The 20,399-nt window shown below is 38.1% G+C and overlaps 1 protein-coding gene across 4 annotated transcripts in view; it reads right to left on the bottom strand.

Annotated features, from left to right (window-relative positions):
• The window catches only part of chd4a (chromodomain helicase DNA binding protein 4a), a 28,419-nt gene extending 9,686 nt beyond the window's left edge, over window positions 1–18,733 (bottom strand). For 2 of the 4 annotated variants that reach the window (XM_081377019.1, XM_081377018.1), the window contains exons 1-26: window positions 18,359–18,733; window positions 17,828–17,953; window positions 16,076–16,197; window positions 13,729–13,953; window positions 13,520–13,638; window positions 11,910–12,160; window positions 10,939–11,063; window positions 10,572–10,707; window positions 9,174–9,343; window positions 8,825–9,058; window positions 8,270–8,473; window positions 7,740–7,951; window positions 7,523–7,654; window positions 6,717–6,816; window positions 6,413–6,604; window positions 5,552–5,752; window positions 5,329–5,466; window positions 5,058–5,179; window positions 3,889–4,062; window positions 3,662–3,803; window positions 3,400–3,531; window positions 2,713–2,830; window positions 2,474–2,598; window positions 1,364–1,456; window positions 1,133–1,271; window positions 860–1,029 (exon numbers count right to left, since the gene is read on the bottom strand). In XM_081377019.1, the coding sequence (XP_081233145.1) occupies window positions 860–1,029; window positions 1,133–1,271; window positions 1,364–1,456; window positions 2,474–2,598; window positions 2,713–2,830; window positions 3,400–3,531; window positions 3,662–3,803; window positions 3,889–4,062; window positions 5,058–5,179; window positions 5,329–5,466; window positions 5,552–5,752; window positions 6,413–6,604; window positions 6,717–6,816; window positions 7,523–7,654; window positions 7,740–7,951; window positions 8,270–8,473; window positions 8,825–9,058; window positions 9,174–9,343; window positions 10,572–10,707; window positions 10,939–11,063; window positions 11,910–12,160; window positions 13,520–13,638; window positions 13,729–13,953; window positions 16,076–16,197; window positions 17,828–17,882 (3,831 nt within the window). In that variant the 5' untranslated portion in view covers window positions 17,883–17,953; window positions 18,359–18,733. The remainder of the gene's footprint in view (window positions 1–859; window positions 1,030–1,132; window positions 1,272–1,363; window positions 1,457–2,473; window positions 2,599–2,712; window positions 2,831–3,399; window positions 3,532–3,661; window positions 3,804–3,888; window positions 4,063–5,057; window positions 5,180–5,328; window positions 5,467–5,551; window positions 5,753–6,412; window positions 6,605–6,716; window positions 6,817–7,522; window positions 7,655–7,739; window positions 7,952–8,269; window positions 8,474–8,824; window positions 9,059–9,173; window positions 9,344–10,571; window positions 10,708–10,938; window positions 11,064–11,909; window positions 12,161–13,519; window positions 13,639–13,728; window positions 13,954–16,075; window positions 16,198–17,827; window positions 17,954–18,358) is intronic. The other 2 variants (XM_081377016.1, XM_081377017.1) reach the window with 2 other exon arrangements.
• Window positions 18,734–20,399: the final 1,666 nt, after the last annotated feature.

Below are 20,399 nucleotides of genomic sequence, written 5' to 3' on the forward strand. Positions count from 1 at the left end.
GTTTTGAAATAGCAAGGTAAAATATAACATACATAAGACATGAAATGAATACAAAAGACTGTTCCATGATAACAAAAAGCAGGTGCTTTAGGATGTAACTTTTATTTTATGTTCTAGATCTACGGTCTAACGTCACTCATCCCACTACTATCATATTGTTTATAATACACATTTCCAGACATGTTCAGTACAGTAATATTACTTACTGTCTTATTGTTACACTGAAATTGTCCAGTCTAGTTGACTAACCGTTTTCGTTTTCATTCATTGACCTTATATTGACATTGCTGATTGTGAAAGATACACAAATAGTTAGTAAAATAATGCTAGATAACACCACATGTCGGCAAAATACAGTCAATGTAACGTTATCATGGTACGAGCATGGAGCATTAGTTCTACGTCAAGCTGATAAAAGTAGCCTATTATGGTAATGTTGCAGTGGGAGTTTACATGAGTTTCCAGCATGTTGTGTGATGCTTTCTCCGTTGTGTTGAAAAGTGTGGCCGCCGGTAGTGAGTTCGCGCTCTTGAGTTTGAGCACGCGCACGAGCGCTGTTGTTGCAATCTGAAACATCACCGCTAGAGGCCGCTGGATCCTACATACAGCACCTTTAATTAATTTCTTTGTTAAACTATCTAGTTTTATTTTGGCGTAAAACAGCAGGAGACTATTAGCTTCTCTTTTGTTGACAGAAGGCTTATAATCTCTTTTCATTGCAAGTTTGCGAAGAGGGTCGCCGCATATTGTGCTCCTAAATGCACGTTATAAGCGACACCAAGCCACATCACAATTTTGGTTTTATTTTGATTGATTCCCACAGGTCCAACAGCCCACATTGCTCTTTATCGGCACTCACCGCTTCCTCCTCGTCCTTGACCACATACTGAGCCACTTTGAAGGAGCTGAGATACTCGTTCATGCTCTGGATCTCCGTGTCATCCGTGGCGTCCTGGTTCCGATCCAGCAGCCGATCGATGGCTTTGTCATCATAGTGAATCACGCTGCTATCCTCTTCTTTGTTCTCTCCTTGACAGACAAACACAACCAGTTTCACACATTTCAGTTGCTTAAGTGAGAAGCTGTACAGGTATAAAGTAAGAAGGAAAGAGGTTTGTGAATCCAGCCACACCTTCTTGCTCGTCCTTGAAGAGCTCCTCTGTACCAAATTTGAGAATGTCATCCAGCTCCTGTTTGGACATTGAACCGGTCTTTGAGCCCAATCCAGGACGCACCACCAAGTGAGTCAACATCATCTTCTTCTTGGCCACCTTGAGATTAAACACAAAGACCAATCAGTTTACATTCAAAAGACAGTGTTGCATAAAAATAACATTTCACTTCCCAGAAACATAGAGTATACCTGAGTAATTCTTTCTTCTACAGAGGCTTTGGTCACAAAGCGGTAGATCATCACCTTCTTGTTTTGACCAATCCTGTGAGCTCTGCTGAAGGCCTACAAAGAGAAAACAACAGCCAAAGTGAAAATGAGGATAACAAACCCAACAACATCTAAATGAAACACACTAAAGTTTCTGAAGATTATCCTGACACCACACACCAGATAAGGGGCTTTCGCACCGGAGGAACCTTTTCATAGTTGCAAGAACTATTGTCGGAAGGACCCGCTTTTTGGCGTGTTTGCACCACAGGAACTGGGAATGATTTTAGTTCTAGGAACGCCTTTTGGGGGAGCTAAATTAGCTAAAATAGTATGGTCTAACCCAGCACAACAGGAACTACCAGTGACGTAACAGGGTTTCTGCAGTTTTCAGTAAGTCAAATTTAAGACCTTTTTAAGACATTTTAAGACCATAAAGATTGAAATTTAAGACCTACACAACGCATTATCCAAGTTAGATAGATAGTTACCTCGGGATCATTAGAGTATCTATCTAACTATCTATCTAGGATTATCTGATGTGTGTGTGTGTGTGTGTGTGTGTGTGTGTGTGTGTGTGTGTGTGTGTGTGTGTGTGTGTGTGTGTGTGTGTGTGAGGGAGAGGTAGATATTTTAATAGAAAATTGTACTTTTGCATATTATACTGTAAAAACACAATTATTGTTGATTTTAGTTGATCAATTCAACAAGTTTTATGTCGAAAAACAGCAAATAACAAATTGATTAGCATCAATATGCACTTTTTGTTTAAGTAAACATTAAAATACCATTAAAAATGATGGCCAGATTTTAAAAGAGTGTCTTGCAACATGTTATCTACTAACATGTACAAGTTCAAATAAAGGTTTTATACAAAGATAAACCTCATATTTCAGCCTTTAAATAATTTATGAAAAGAATGAGTCAAAAAAGATAAATTACTGACATAATATTTATTAGTAGTGTTTGGGTGCACCCCCATCCTTCATGTTGACTGAGCTTTCAATTATGTTATGGAAAGGGGTGATTGGTTGGTTCCTGTCACATGACCTGCGGTGCGTTTGCGGCATTCTGAAAAGTTTATGATCTTACTTGAATGTCATTGTGAGGGTTCCAGTCTGAGTCATAGATGATGACAGTGTCTGCGGTCGCCAAGTTGATACCCAAACCACCGGCTCTGGTCGATAGCAGGAAAGCAAACTGAGGAGCACCAGGAGCTAGAGCGAAAAAAACAAATCATTTTGAAACTTGAACTAATTTCAGAAATTGAGTTTATACAGAGCAACAGAGAACAAATGTATGGACCATATTAGTTACACATCTGGTCCTACCATTAAAGCGGTCAATGGCTTCCTGTCTCATGCCTCCTGTGATGCTTCCGTCAATACGCTCATATTTGTAGCCCTCATTCTCCAGGAAGTCTTCCAGCAGGTCCAACATTTTGGTCATCTAGAGTAGAGGGACAACACATCTCAAACTCCTGCTATTCATCATCGGGGTTTTTGGCATTTTACACTTTTTAAACCGTTAAAATGTTAAGAGGTCGGTTATGCTCACCAAGGCTGCATTTATTTGATCAAAAATACAGTAAAAACAGTAATATTGTGAAATATGACTAAAATTTAAAATAACTTATAATTATCTATTTTAATGTATTTTTAAAATGTAATTTATTCCTGTGATGCAAAGCTGAATTTTCAGCATCATTACTCTAGTCACATGATCCTTCAGAAAACGTGAATATACTGACTTGTTGCTCAGAATATTTTCTTATTATCAGTTGAAAACATTTGTGCAGCTGAATGTTTTTGTAGAAACAGTGATGCATTTCTTTCAGGATTGTTTGAGGAAGTTCAAAGGAAAATATAAAGAACCCCAAACTTTAGAACAGTAGTGCAAATAATTAATTCTTAATAATGGCAATATTTATTATTATTGATAAATTTCTAGCAATAAAAAGAATTTTTAAAAAGTTTAAGAAAATAATTTCTAAATAAATAAATAAAATGCTTGTTTACCTGAGAGAAGATGAGCACTCTGTGTCCACCGTCCTTGAGTTTCCGCAGCATCTTATGCAGTAGCAGCAGTTTGCCAGCAGATTTAGTCAGGGCACTGCCCTCGTACATCCCATTGGGCATCTTGGCAGCTTCCTGTTTCACACAGCCAATCAGAGAGCGGGATCTCTTCAATTTACTTGCTTGTATCCTCAAAAATCACATTATAGAACATATGCTATCGTCTATTATTAAAGGTACAGAAATAGCAAAAAGTGGAGCGTACCATAGCAGCCACGGGGAAGAGATAAGGATGATTACAGCACTTCTTGAGGTCCATGACGACGTTAAGCAGAGAAACCTGGTTTCCTCCGCCACGAGTGTTTAGAGCCTCAAAATTACGGGTCAGGATGAACTTGTAATATTTCCTGGATTAACATATGAGATTTAAAAAACTCTGTCTCTACCAATCCTGTAACCTAGTTCGCAGTCCATACCTCATTACATACTCACTTTTGCATGGGGCTGAGCTCGACTCGGACGATGAGCTCGGTTTTGGAAGGCATGTGCTTGAACACGTCTGCTTTGAGTCTCCTGAGCATGTGCGGTCCCAGCATGTCGTGAAGCTTTTTGATCTGGTCCTCCTTGGCAATATCGGCAAACTCCTCCAAGAAACCTTCAAGATTACTGCAGAGAGAGATAAAGAGCATCATTTATGTTTGCAGATACCCATGGGGCCACCAGAGGGTGCTAAAGGGGTTCATTTATTGTACAAGAAAACATTTTTTATAGTGCTGTCAATCATAAAAAAATAATAAAAAAAACTAGATTAATCACATTTTTTTCTGTAATTAGATGCAATTAAAAACACTGAAGTTTTTATAATTTTTTTATATATTTTTGCATGTAATAATTTCACAGTTAATCTGAAAATTAAATGTAGAAACAGTATATTTTAAATACTTTAATGGCATCTTTTTATGAATGAAGGCCAGTATCACTGATACTAACACAGCTACTGAGGTCTCGATGAAAATGAATTTCCCCCGCAATTTTACACATTCATAGCCATTCAACAATACAGTGTATTGAAAGCTATAATTATTCATTTTTACATATATTAATTAGGCTTAAAAAAAAAAAAATAATTAAATGAACTTAAAACAATCCTCACATGAATCCCATAATAAATGTCATTTACCTGTGCCCTTCCTACCGGTCTTACATGTAGGAAATATACAGAAAGTTATCATACAGTCCGCACTGCATAATTTATAAATTTTATATAGATTATATAGATTATTTATATAGATCCTTATTAAAGCTACAAAAGTTCTTTAGTCAAGAGCAGGGAGTAATTTTCCGTTACTTTTGTTCTTTGATTAACGTTAATGACAGACAGCATTAGTGGCTGCTGTCACTTTAAGATCTGACGCTGCTGCACATGATGCGGATCTCACACGCGTCCCAGTTTCTCACCCTTTACGTTCATTTAAAACTTTAACTCATTTAAGACTGCTCTTATCAGGATACTCGACAAAACGGACATTTTTGCATAAATGTATGTGTTATTGTTCGTTCAAGGGTGAAGGAGAACACGATTCTCCTTCGAAAAAGGCTTTGAGATCTTTTGGTTTGAAATTAGTCAGAAAAAAAACAAAAAAACATTTTGACAAACATACCTGAATCTCTCTGGTGTGAGGAAGTTGAGCAGATGGAAAAGCTCTTCTAAGTTGTTTTGTAGTGGAGTTCCAGTCAACAACAACTTATGCTGCAGAGGGTAATTGTTCAGCACCCTGAAAAACTGCATAACAAATACCACCACAGGACAACATTAAAACATCAAACCATCAGAAAAATGTACAGTGTGATAAATTAGTAATTTGAACCAGTTTTAACAACACAACTTGTGTCAAATTAATGCATAAAAGTGAATATCTGTGTTGGTCTCACCTTTGACTGGTTATTCTTCAGTCTGTGGGCCTCGTCAACTACCAAACAAGCCCAGTCGATGGAGCCCAGGACGGCCGTGTCAATAGTGATCAACTCATACGAGGTCAACAGTACATGGAACTTTACAGAGGCTTCTTTCTGCACGATCATAAGGGAAACAATCATTGATTTACAAGCGTCTTAAGAGTCTTTAATGGAAAGCAGAGTTCTCCAACTCACTAACCTTCATCTTAGAGGGTTTCTTGCCACCACGGATGGCGTTGTTTTCAAAAGAGAACTCGTTTTCTCTGATGACAGCCCTGCTGTCCTTGTCACCGACGTATGTGACAACGTACATGTCCGGGGCCCACATCTCAAACTCTCGCTCCCAGTTAATGATGGTGGACAAGGGGGCACTCACCAGGAACGGACCCTTAGAATGACCCTGGAGAACGAGCACACCAGCGTTTTAAAACTGAAGAAAGAGGACACGCTGTACAAAAGGTAGTAACATTCAATGTCTCAGTGACCTTATATTTTTCTATGCTTACAAAACATCAAATATACTATTTAGCAACAGCATTGTATGAAAATGTACAGTATAGTTCAAAAGTTTGGGGCCAGTAAGATTAAAAAAAAAGAAAAAAAGAAAGTAATACTTTCTATTTATCAAAGAATCCTGAAAATAATGCATCACAGTTTACACAAAAATATTAAGCAGCACTATTGTTTCAAACATAATAAGAAATGTTTAATGAGCAGATATCAGCATGCTTCTGAAAATGCAGCTTTAAATATAAAAATACATTTTTAAATTTTATTCCAATATAATAGACTTATTTTAAATTGTAATCATATTTCACAATATTACCGGTTTTATTGTATTTTTGATCAAATAAATGCAGCATTAGAGACTCTTTCATCAAAATAAAAAAAATTAAATCGTACCCACCCCAAACTTTTGAATGGTAATGCAGTTCTTCTTGGATTACATAAAGCATAATGCATTTTAATAAAGCATAATGCATTTTAATAATTTGTTCAATTTATCACATGAAAGGACTCTCAATGAAAGTAAACACAAACAAACAAAAAAACAGGGCACCTCTTTATACAGTGAATAGAGGAAAACAGCAGTCTGCACGGTCTTTCCCAGACCCATCTCGTCTGCCAGGATGGTGTCGGTTCCCTGAGCCCAGGAGAAGCGGAGCCAGTTGAGCCCCTCCAGCTGGTACGGATGCAACGTTCCTCCTGTAGAGTCCAGATACTCTGGCTGACGATCAAACTTAATGGTGGGCTACAGGAGAGTAAAAAAATAGGGTTTTAACCATCAATGAGCAAGTGAATGGTGCAGCTGGGTCTAATAAGTGCTGCCAGTGTGTAGAACCAACAAAATGAAGCTCGCTTACATCCACGACAGGGTTCTCTGGAGGCCGGTCCAGTTTTCGCACCTTCCCTTTGATCTTCAACTTCTTTCCTGGTTTACCTTCATCACCCATCATCAACTCCCTTAAGGACAGAAAAACAGATGAACATGATGGTCGTGTGCATCAGTAGTACATGCGTTTTCTAGCACTTTCAGGCTATGAACCTGAAGACTTTTCCTTAAATATCCTAAAAATCTGAATGCATTTCTTAATTTAAAAAAAAGTTTTGTATAAATTTCATTGGCTTTAAAACCACTTTTCTTTTATGCTGTTGTAACCAAGACTGTTTCTAACCAAAAACATAACTTTGTTCTTTGAAATATTTGTATTTGAACGCTGAAATAAAATAAAATACAAATTTACAAACAAACTTATTTCAGTAAGTTGCCATTTCTAATATTCATTTAGTTTTAAGTTGAAGAGCTAAAATTAAAAGCTAAAATTGAACTAAAACTAAATTAATAAAACCTGAATAGTAATATTTAAAATAAATAAATAATAATAAATTACAAAAGCACAAAATTACTAAATTTAACCAGTTAAAATTTGAAAAATTAAAAATTAAATTAAAAACTAAAACTAAAAGTACATAAATATAGGCAAATTCAAGATATTTAAAAATGTATTTGTGTGTAAATAATACTAAATATAACACTGAAGGGTATTAAAAATATTATCAAATAATATCATAAACTTCACGACCTAGATGAATAAAAGTCTTGCCTGTTTTTCCCCATTATTGTGGAAGTTAAATGCCTTGCAACGGCTGTTTCTGTTCACATGTATACCTGTGGTTCCAGTACTGCAGTTTGAAGGCATCAAACTCTGGTATATCCATATCCTCTGCCTCCCAGGTAGACTGATCGTACGTTACATCCCTCCACTTGATAAGGTAGTGACAGTTATTCTTCTTATCCACACTAAAAGGAATAAAACAACAGGTATGGCATGAGCCATGAAATTGACCGAAAGAGATTCAATACAAAGTTCTTGAGCTCATCTCACCTATGGTTCAGAACACGGTGAATCATCATCCACTCCATCTTGATGCCGAAGCGGTAGTACTTCTCCTCCATCCGAGCGTAGGCGGGGTCTTTCTTCTTTCTCTTGTCACTCTTGTCCTCATCTCCCTCAACACCGAAGTCTGTGGTCGGTGGCTCGTCCATGTCGTTCTTGCGCTGGTAGTTCCTGAACATCACCTGACAGTGCATCTCCAGCTAGAGAGAGATGTTGCGAGCCAAAGTTAGGATCAAGGAAACTACTTAAGTGTGAATTCAGCCTAAATCTGGATTCAAAATGACATTATAATAAGCCATTGTCTGGATTCACAGATAGTAGATTAAACCCTGAAAGTACAAGTATGTATATATATATATATAAAATTTGTTTTGAAGTGTGAATTTCCCTCTTAAATTATACATTAAACATTCATTTATAATAGATGACTTATAATAAATTACAATATATTGACTAAGAATATTAAGATGACACTGTAAAGCCATTTTGTAAGACCAAAATAAGAGCCAGTGATGTACCTGTAGCTCAGAAACCCAGGAGCAGTGCCAATAAGACATATTCTGCCATTTAACAAAGAACTCCCTCTCAGGGCGACCAGCCAATGGTGTTGGGTCCGGCGCATCAGCAGCGAGTTCAGTGGGCCGGGGCACAGGGGCCGGGGGAGGAGGTTCAGTCCAACGCCAGGTCAGAATCTTCTGCACCTTACCTTTCATAGTAGGACACTGGAGAGAGAGGAAAAAAAAGAGGTATAAAATATTTCACCGGTAATTATATAAGTAGGCTATCTTTAAAAATAAAAAATTCAGTAACACTTTACATTACGTTTCATTAGTTACCTACCTTAGTTAACATGAACTAAAAAAGAACAATACTTCTTCAGCATTTATTCATCTTAGTTATAATATTAATTTCAACATTTACTAATACATTATTATGATCAAAGGTTGTAATTGTTAACATTAGTTGAAGGACTGTGAACAAACATGAACAGCTGGATTTTAATGTTAGTTAATACATTAACTAATGAACCTTATTGTAAAGTGTTACCAAAACTTCTAGCGTGGTTGACTCACAGTGCAGCGAGGGCAGATCCATTCTCCGTTGGGAATCTCGGGTAGGGGAGGGTTAAGGCAGTGAATGTGGTATGATGAGGGGCAGGAGTCACAGCACAGCAGCTCTCCGCCATCCTTACACACTCTGCAGAACTCCATGTGATGGTCGTCCTCTTCCGCCTCGCCTACCACCTCATTATCCTCCTCTCCGTCTGACCCGTCCTCACGAGCCTCCCACTGGATGCCCATCTTCTCCTGAAAGAAGAAGAGATGGTTTCATTTTGCAGAGTGCAAGGTCACATCAGGGCCTATGCTCTTTGGACATCTTTTAGATTGAACTCATGTGGAGATTGAAAGTTGGTTCACTCACACAGTGTGGGCAGCTCCAGGTGCCCTCCGGTGCCTTCTCCATATCAGGGTCCAAGCAGACCATGTGATAGGCTCGTGGACAGGTGTCGCAGAGAATGATCTCTCCTCCCTGCTGACAGACCTCACAGTAATCCTGATGATCCGTCTCATAGCCATCACCATCATCATCTCCTAGCAGGGAAAGACAGAATAGATGAACGACTGATGGTATAGCCCTATGATTTCCATAATGCGGAAATAAGGAACAGAATCGTGGAATCCAGTAATAAAAATGGAATTTACAGAATAATGTGTAACGTCAGAGAATTTGGGATTAATAAATCAAAAGTAGGGGAGTTCACTTAAAGGTCCCGTATTATGCCCCTTTTCACAAGATGTAAAATAAGTCTCTGATGTCCCCAGAGTGTGTATGTGAAGTTTCAGCTCAAAATACCCAACAGATAATTTTTTACAGCATGTTTAAATTGTCATTTTTTGGGGCTCAGAAAAACGCGCTGTTTTAGTGTGTGCCCTTTAAATGCAAATAAGCTGCTGCTGCACGACCCAGGGGGCGGAGCTTCATGAGCTCACGCTCAGTCTCTCAGGACAATTTCATCTCACGGAATGATGATAATATCACAAACTCTCAGTAACGTGTTCAGTTCGAGTCGGACAATAATACCTACAGAGTCAGAGTGCTGTATAGAGATGAACCAGGTATAGTTTAGTAGTTTAATTACTGTTATTATAACGTATTTGTCATCTGCTTGTATGTATCCATTATTTATTAATAGCCTAAAAGTCTGCTGTCTGAATGATGATCAAACATATACTGATGAGTTTAATAAAGTTTATTGCACATCACACAAAAGATAAAGTGTCAGTTTTACTTTAGAAAATCACCGTAAGAGCTGAGTAAACACAGTAAGTTATTAGAAGTGCGCAAGTACATACACGAATTTCGGTAGAGTTGAGGGAGCATTCCTGTGGGCGGAGGTTAGTCAAAAAACTGTTCTACTGACATCATTAAAGAAGGAAGTAGAGGGATGTAGTCAACTTCTGTTAAATAATTATCTCACTTGGGATTGAACTTTGAGCTTTATCATTTTACAGATATTATTTATACTCTAACAACAACATTACACACTAACTAAAGTTTGAAACATGGGATCACGAAGAACGGGACCTTTAATCAAAGCGTGATACAAACTAGTGTCTGTGAATAATAAAGTGCATAAAGACTGGGATTTAAATATCAAGTCTGCAGGTTCTGCGTGTTTTAAGATGTACAAGAGACATCGGTCCTCAAAAATGTCTGGTCACTCAAGTTGTTCTCAAAGGGACAGGGAAAAAGTGTCTTAATAGGCCTGATTAAGCCTAAAAGTTTCACAAGCACCAAGACAGAGAATAAGATCCTCACCCTTTTTCGTCTTCTTTTTGGGCTTCTTTTTCGCACTGCTGCGACTACTGCGGCTATTTGATCCATTCGAAACAGACACACTGTTCATACTGCCGTCATCAAAGTCACTATCCACGTCAACATCGTCCTCTTCACTCTAAAAAAAAAAAAAAAAAGAGGGTTAAAAAAGCAGAGATAAATATACGATTCTGTTCTCCAGTCCATAAATGACTAGAAAATTACTTGGATGTCATTAATGAGATGCTACGACTAAAATTGGAGCCAGGAAGAGAAAAAATAGCATCCTCGCTCATGGAAAAAGGTTAAAGGATGAGTGCAAAGGCGAGTTGGAGAAATGAGTGAAAAAAAGTAGAATTGAGGGTCTTACAGAAGAGCGTTTCCTCTTGCTGTTGAAGCCTCCTAGTTTGATTTTCAGAGGAGCAACCTTTTTGGTCTTCACCTTCTTCTCCTGAGGTTTGGGAGCAGGTTTGGACTTCTTACGTGCATTGGGACCTGAAATGCGCAGGAATTAGCATAATTTTTCCTTTATGCAAGCAAAACATTAGCGGCTAAGAACTCATACATCACAAATAAACCCTGCTAGCATGTGGAAAAGCATTGTTTTATTAGAAGCGCTATAATACACACTGATATACACTACTATTCAAGAGTTTGGGGTCAGTAGGAAATTATTAGTTTGAATTTAATGAACTCAATTGAATAAATGTGATAGGAAAGACTTCTACAACGTAACAAAAGATTTCTATTCCAGGTAAATGCTGTTCTTTTGAACTTTCCATTCATTAAATAATTCGTATCAGTTTCCACAAAAATATTAAGCAGCACAACTGTTTTCAACATTGATCATGATAAGAAATGTGTCTTGAGCAGCAAATCGGCGTATTAGAATGATTTCTGTAGAATCATGTGACTATGAAGAATGGAGACTGCATTTTTGATCAAACAAATGCATTAAGCAGTCATTTGCTTCTGTGCCCCCTTTTGCAAGTGAAATGAGCATCAGTGGTTTGCTGTCTGGTCGAATAAGTTTTAACTGCCCCATTCTTCAAGCTTCTCAGAAACCATTAAAATGTGATGATCACAATTTAAAAACAAGCTCTACGGTGAAACCAGCTTAATAGCACATTGAACAATGCAAATATCAAGGAAACCATTATTCCTCAACACCGCAAAAAACAACAACTGCTGGATGTTTATGATAATAACACTGACCGGATGAAAATGCACAAATCAAATAATCATCTCAGCTGGGAAAAACAGCTGCTGTAGTGGGAAGTCACTCACACAGTAGAAGAACAATTACACAAACAAACAAAAATGAAACAACCTTGCACTCACCCTTGCCCTCTTTTGTCTTGGCCTTGCGTAGGGGAGCTGCTGGCGTGGACTCAACACTGACTGGGACTGCAGGTGCAGCGGCTGGAGCTTCGGTGTCAACAGATGCTGCGGCACTAGCGGCCGCCAGGGCCGTGGTGGCAGCAGCCGAGCCCCGCAGAGGATTGTTAGTGCTGAACTCACGCCACTTTGCTCCCAGAACCATCATCATTTTGGAAACAGCAATTTTGGGGTTCTTGGCAGCAATCAGAGGCCTGTGAAATTGCAGGGAGGGCATTTTTGATGGTGAAATTTGGGGGAAATCTCTTTATATACTGATGATTTTGCTGCCGTTATTATTTTGTTGATGTAAAGCCAACATCTAACAGTAAAGCTATTAACATCATGCAGTGCTCATTTACCGATGTTTAGCGAATTTTCGCAGTCCAAATCCAGCAATTTCAATAGGAAATCGTGCAATCTGGAATTCCGAGTGAGGGTGAACAATTTTGACACAGATTTCGCATCGTGTTCAAGTTGGTCGTGCAAATTCTTCACGTTGACCAACAGAAAGCTGCTTGGTTTGAAAGACTTGTGTGTGATCTATGCTTCATTCAATTTCATTTCAATAATGTGACCGTACCTTTAGCCAAGCAACCTTTTTCATAGTAGATGCCATGTTAATTATGATTATGATGATCATATGTTGTAAGTCAGGAGATAACACTTCTAATTTGTCAGTAAATAAAAAAGCAGCAGTTAAAGTCAGCATGAAACAAGTTGCGATTGTCTTTTCTTCCCTATTGTTACATATTTCTTCTGACTGAAACGATTTTTCGAACATGATCCTTTGGGAATTGATTGGATTGTTTAATCAAGAGTTTTCCATTTTGATTTCACTTTAAAGTCACAATGGAAGCAAATTTGACAATAAAAAAAAAAAAATTAGGAATCCAACTATTTTTATTATAAATTATTTATCGGTGCAAATCACCCTTTTTTATATTCACGTGCCTCGTAATATTTAATCAAAAGAATTTCCCCTGCCTCTTGCAGTGACTTCTCTTCTCTGATGATATGTTAACTGGCGCAATGGTGGGACAACCTGTCACTCACATGTAGCCCACTCCAGCTATAAAACAGTGTCTGGTTGGTCTCGACACATCATCCTTACCCACCATAACCGAGATCCAGATTCCATCGGTTGAACTTGCTTTAACCACGCAGCATGTCATGTCACTCTGTGAGGATTTTCTCTAGATCTACACATCGGGTTATGTTGCGTGTTGACTCGATTTACTATGGTTTTCTAATGTTTAGCACAGTTACAAAGCGGAAAATGCCACCAAAGTCTCATGTGTTATACTGTTTACATGTGCGTCGACGGCTGATCGGTCAGAGAATCCCTCCTCACATGACATAACAGCAATAGTAAACCACAACGATCCAACAAACCAAACAGTTCCTTGTGGACAAAATTAAATTCTGCCCTAGATTTTTTTCGTATTTGAGAAGCCGTTTCACACGGATATACGTCACAAGAAAAGACTCTCGCAATTTCATTCCTACCTAAAGATAAAGATTCACATACAATGATTTTTCTCACATTGTTAATCTGGGTAATGCACTCATACCTGACGAACTGGCTGAAGGCTTTGTAGTTGGTCAGAGTTCTATAGTCTTCCTCTGAGAAGACATGATCGATGTCCTCCATACCCCAGGTATCCAAAAGCTGAGAGGAACTTTTTGGCTCCTTAAAATCAGTTCAGAGCTCATGAGCGATTCGATTTATATGTACTTTATCATAGAGTTAATTTAGCTGTCAAATCTCATATGAACTCACAGAATCGTCATCATCCTCATCTTCCTCTTCCTCAGGTTCCCTCCGTTTGGAGGCTGCTGAGTTTCTGTCGGCACCAGAGCTGCTTCTTTTCTTCTCCTTTGAGGTGCTGGCTCTTTTCTTCTTTTTCTTGCCTGGTGTGTAGTCACTACCCTCGCTTTCTGAGCGGTCTTCACCATCATCCAGTTCTGGCCCTTCCCCTGGCTCCGGAGAACTGATGCCGATATCCTGGAGGACACATAGGACATAATTTAGCAGCCTCCAGAAGTGATCAAAATATCTATAGTAGTTAATTTTCCAAAACAATATTTTAGGCAACATTTTATGATTGTACGATAATGGTCAAAGGTTTGGGGCCAGTAAAGCATTTAATTGATCAAAAGTGACAATGAAATGTATAATATTACAAAAGTCTCTTTCAAATAAATGCTGTTCTTTTCAAATAATCCTGAAAAAAAAAAAACATGTATCATGTTTTCTAAAGGATCATGTGACACTGAAGACTGGCGTAATGATGCTAAAAATTTCAAAAAAAAAATTCAAAATATATTTAAATAGAAAACAGTTGTTTAAAATTATAATAATATTTCACAATATTGCCGTTTTTACTGCATTCCTGATCAAATGCAGCCTAGGTGAGAGTAAGAGACTCTTTTTCTTGATAAAAAATCTTATCAAACCCAAACTTTTGAATGGTAGTGAAGGGAGAAATCACCATTTTTAAACACTTTTTGTCTTTTAGTGAGGGGTTAACAGTAAATGTCAACAGAGAGCTTACATATCACTTATATAAAGCTTAAATGATCAGGACCGGTATTGGCCACTCATGATGATAAGAAATGTGTAGTCAGCATCGGCTGCAAAAATCCTGATCGGAGCATCCCTACTTCCCAGTTCTCGAGCAAACAAAGGTACCATCCAAGTTGTGCATGAGCTTGCTTTTACTTATAGTCCTTTTAACAACCACTTATGATGTTGCAAAAATCGATTTGAGATCTTTACATTTAATAACTCAGCTTGTCTTACAAGATAGAGCCAATTACTTTATTTTGTGTTTAGTAGGGCGGGTGTAACGATACTCAAACCAAACCAAAAAACCTCATGGCGTACCGAACGCGCCCCGCCCTCTGCTGCCCCACCCAGCCCTGGTCCATTGTTGAGGTTGACCTCACTTTACCTTTTGTCACAAAACTCATTTTTCTTTCCTTGACATTGATTAAATAATAATTAAGAGTGTAACAGTTCACGTATTCTTTCTTCAATTCTTTTATTCTTTCCACAAGACGAATACGGCGTTGTAGCCTAACCACTATTGACTACCAATAAATCGCAATAAGCTCCACGTTTTGTTACTTTCAATAAGAAAGTTCAATTTTTCAAATTATGTCCATTTTATCACGAAATTAAAACAATAAATGCCCTATAATTTGGCGTGACAGATTACTATATAGGCGCCTCAGTTTGATCCCATGATTTATTTTATTTCAATGACTTTGAGATTTTATTCATTAAGCAGCAGCGCGCGAGTGAACGCGATCATCTCTTCCTAATAAAAACTAAACAAAACTGCCTTATGTGCAGGTTACATGTTTGCATACAATTTGTTATTTGAGTGTTGATTATTATATCTAAAAAATAAATAGCAACTGAATTTAGGCTAATAGTTTGGGCTTTGTTGTTAACCTTTAATATTATAGTAATGTGCAAGTAAGGGCTCCCTATATAGTTTACAGCATTAGCAGAGATCATTTTTTCATCCTTAAGAAACTTAATTACAACTGAATTTATTTAAAGACAGAGACACAATTTGTCCAGTAAACCACTGTTTAATCAAAAAAAATGCAATTTATGTTTAGTTCTCCTCCCCTCCTGTACCAAACCGTACCGTGACGTCAAAATCGAGGTCCGTTCCTAACCGTCAGTTTTGTGTACCTTTACACCCCTAGTGTTCAGTATTTTATGAAAATAAACAGACCACTTGACCAGTTAGACTAGAATCAGATTTTGCAGCACATATTACATTTTATTAAAGACTACATGGCTGTGTTCATACAAAATCACTAAGTCTTTAAAAAACAACAGTTGTAGTTATCATAAATGAAGCAGTTGTATTGAGATTCGGTAGCTTTAAAAAAATGTATCATGAACCTTTGATATGAACAGTCATTAGGACATGATATCCTATTTGCGATGGCAGCTAAATTGCTCTGTTTCTCACTGTGGGGGAGGTTTCTAATCCATAACATAAGGAAAGTGAATACTGCATTCTCCAAGTAAATTGCAAACAAACAATATCCACACACACACACACACACACACACACACACACACTCACAAAAAAGATCATTACCTCTCTGCGGGAACGATTTCTCTTGCTGCCTTTGCTCTCACGGCTACTTTTTTTGGCTTTCTTCTTCTTTTTCACCTTTGGAGCATCATTCTCTGACAACTCCTCGTCCAAGTCATCCTCGTCTGTAGAACAAACACGCATCAAATCAATTTGTCATTTTTAATAAATAATTCTTTTTCTTGACTTTTCCAGTCATACGGATAAGTACTATTGGATTAATATTAATTTTAAAAAATCATTAAATAGAGATTTAATTGAGTGCATTTCTACTCAACTTAATATTTTGGACTGTAGTCTATTTAGTCTGTATATTTGATATGTATATTCACTATTCAAATTCAGGCCTGAAAATATCTGAGCTTGTGAACCCAGCTCCTCAGATTAATCCTCAATAGATCAGTCATCTACAAATCTATTTTTGGCATTTGATCTGGGCTGGTTGAAAAATCATCTGGGGCACTACATATTGAGACAAATTTCAATAACACTGTGATACAGGAAGTATTAAATAACCAATAAATCACCGATATGAGGGAGCTGAACATTTTATCAGATACAATAGGTTATTTTTGGAAACAACTGCAAATACTAGGCTAAATCTGAGGAAATGTAATTTTGTCTTACTGTTACACATGGCACTGATTTTATTCTGTAAGTCCATGACTAAGTGTTCCCATGGACGACAGTAATATAAGACCTTAATGGACTCGCCTCATATATTTCATTATGAAAGACAAAATAACGTGTTACTTGCTTTTATCCAGACACCACAGGAACGTTGTATTAATATAGAAGTCTATGACTAAGAGCACTAAACATACTAAATTAAGCACACACGACACATTTTCAATGATAATTTCCTTCCTGTAGAGGTAAAATTAATCTTACACTGTGTCTTATATATGGTTAGTAAGGCACACAAAAAATACACCGAGTATTTTGCTCCATTCAAAAAAACACTGAATACCCGGGCAAAGCCCCCCTTCAAGCATTTCCCTGAAAAACTAGCGTCACATCCGATTCCTGCACACACTGATGTGCAAAATCAAAATATCAAACTGAAACCCGATATTTATAGTTGTTTCACAAGCAAAAAATATATTTTTTTTTAGATTAAACAGTAAAGGCCGACAGCGCGCGAATAGTGAGAGCGCGAGGACACTGAAAATCCTCACGCGTCAAACTCGCACGCGACTGTTACCGGTAGGCCGCGAAACACCGATGCCGGTACAGCAACAACATAATACATCAAATGTTACTATAAGGCCACCACTACTGCTCAATAAGCGCACCAAGATGCTCAAATCAACGTAATGTGCAATGTTTGACTAATATGAGGGCATATTATTTGAGTGTGAAGGCAAAAATAACAGGCAAGTCGACGGCTAGCCGCGTAAAAACCCGGCAAAACAAAGCACTGACTAAAAAAACTGAAAGGGGGAGATAAAATACAAATGTATCCAAATACATAAGGTTATTTAATCGTTAAAATGACATTTATAGTTTTAATGTTTTATAAGAAATGAAATATCTAGCATCAGCCCCGCTTGTTGTTACGTTAGCCGACTAACGTTAGCCACTGGTTCGTCGAATAAATGAAGTTTCCCAGCAATAAACTCCAACTGAGACCATAAAATACGTTACAAATAATCCGTTAAAACATTTAATGTATCTACTTTTCATTCACATTAGCGATAAGAAAAACCAACACCGACCAAAGTTGACCCGCATCAGTAAACGTAAATATTTTACCTTGCATCATTGCCCGAGGTTCAAAATCGTCTCTATCGTCTTCACTGCCGGACATATTGTTGATCTCACCAGATAGAGAGGATTGCGAACCCTTGTATGCCGATTTTCGCCTCCTCTGGTGCCTTCCTGAAGCCGGGGGAGGCAGAAAATAAAAGAACAATACAAACGGAAGTTAATAGTCACGGTAGCATGCTGATCGTAGTGGTCACTACATGCCAAAAAATTCAGAAAAGCATGCAAATATATGTGATATTGTTGGACAAAAACCCTTTGGGTTTTATGCAAGTGAAAAAACACGTCAATAAACTTTTAAAATACGCGGTTAAAACAAGTTATGGACATTTAATAGGCAAATGGGGCATGGTGTGAGTGAGGCATTAGCTAAGCAGGCTAGGGATGCTAACCTGCAAAGTCTTCGTAACTTTTAAGGTTCTTTTAATTTTACATGCGTTAAAAGATGTCATAAATAGTATGATTTATAAAAACCCATTATTAGAATGAATGTAATCCAATTTTAGAAAGTATACTCACACAACTTGACCTATTCCCTTTTTCAAACAAACAGCTAATGCAATTTAAGATGTCACCACGTTGTATTGGCTCCTTTTCATCAACACTTAAATACAATTTGTAATATCCCTAATGATTAAGTATTGAAAGTGTATCCAGATTATATATTTTTTCTCGGCTGTAGGATGCACACAACGTCGCAGTTTCTCCTTCTGCCACTTACACCCTTTGCATAGACACAAAGAGATCAGGGGCCAGACATCCCATAATAATCACCCTCCCCATATTCACACATACACATACATACAGACATTCACCCTTCCCCCCACCGCATAGTTACCTTGCAACATACAGACCATAATACCCCCCCCCCCCAACCAAAGACAGACCCTCTCTTCCCCATTCCACCATGCCCTTAGCAACAGTTGCCATGGAGACAGCCACCCCTCCCACCCCAGTTAACATCCCATAATAATAAACATAGTCACTGACATCCCACAATAACCATAACTCCGAAAAAAGAATGAACGGGAACTGAACCGGAAGAGAGAGAGAGAGGGAGAAAAAGTCTATTAGAAACTCCTCGCCAGCCTGCTTCCTTATTACAGTTATGTATATACAGTATATGTACAGTAGACATTTGTGAGCGTATAAAATGCCATTTGTAACCAAAACTTAAAGTTAGTGCTCTTCAGTGCAATGGCATTTTAGAGCAACAATTCTCTACCACATGTCACTAACTTTATTTTCGGGTCCAAAAATGAGCAGATAATAGTTCTGGTTTGGGGATTTTAGGTTCAAGGCCACATTCAATATAGTCTACCGTTCAAGTTCAAATATCAGCCTGATAAAGAAGCTATATAAGGGCTTAAAATGAAAGTGGCACTATGTGATTAAGGCCTTCAGAAGTGATAGTCTCTGAATGGGACCTTGGGACGTTTTGTAGTTTGACCTTCTCTTAGCTTCAGCTTCACCTTTTGCCATTTTCACCCCGTTATGATCCACCTGAATTGTCGAGTAAAATGACAAACACTGACAGCTCTTGATGCACACATCTAGTCCGTCACAAAGCAACACATATGTATGTATGTTCATATGTAGAAACAAATGTAATTTCTTAGAGGGGGGATGGGGAGTGGTAGGCACCATATAGCATAATTACATATCAAAGAAATGTAGAGGTGGTTGTCATGACAACCCACTCAGGCGCACCCCTCCTCCACACTCCAAAGCACCAAATATCCAGTAATAATGTCTCAGCCAAAAGAAAACACAGACCATAATATTCTTCCTGTGCTGGCAGTTGTCATGGCGATCCGCAAGAAAGAGGTGTTTCTGTGTGTGACCGTCTTTTGGGGGGGGGGGGGGGGGGGGTGTATAAAGGAGGGGTTTCAGATTACCATGCATGCTAAAATGAATGCCATAATACTCTTTTAACGCTCTCTGCTAGTTCCCTCCTCCCCCCACACCCTCACCGTACTGAACATGACTCCATAACTGGGTGAAAGAGCCACATATGGACACCATCAGAGATGTCTACTGATAAACTCTTAAGACAAAAGCGATGTTGGATTTGGCCAAAAAACAAAAACCAATAGGTCGTGATTTCAATTTGAATCACTAACTTTGCGTGTGCAACTATTAGTCGCCACAGATTTAATGTAGGCTTTGTTGCTCTTGGAGATATATTAGTGCTACATTTGTTTTGAGGGTATTTTTAGGGGTTCTAGCGCTACACCGAATTAAGAACATTCACTGATATATATATATATACTACAAATGTTGCAATCTTCTTGTTTCATGAGGTAGAAATGAGAATAGCAGTCTCTCACAGGTGAATCTTCTACCATAAATAAAAGCCCCAAAAAATAAAGAAACAAAAATGAACAATCCTGAGTGTGATATTCACTCTCTTTTTCTTCCCCCCTTTAAACCCGGCCCCCACCCCTCCCCCTCACTAATGGCCCAGACATCCCATAATATGCCGAATATCCCCCCCGCCCCCACTCACCCACCTTTAATCTCAGTCTGAACCACATACTAAATCATGCAAAACTGTTCA

This window comes from Scardinius erythrophthalmus (assembly GCF_964197995.2).
Source record: "Scardinius erythrophthalmus genome assembly, chromosome: 10".
Classification (NCBI taxonomy): domain Eukaryota; kingdom Metazoa; phylum Chordata; class Actinopteri; order Cypriniformes; family Leuciscidae; genus Scardinius; species Scardinius erythrophthalmus.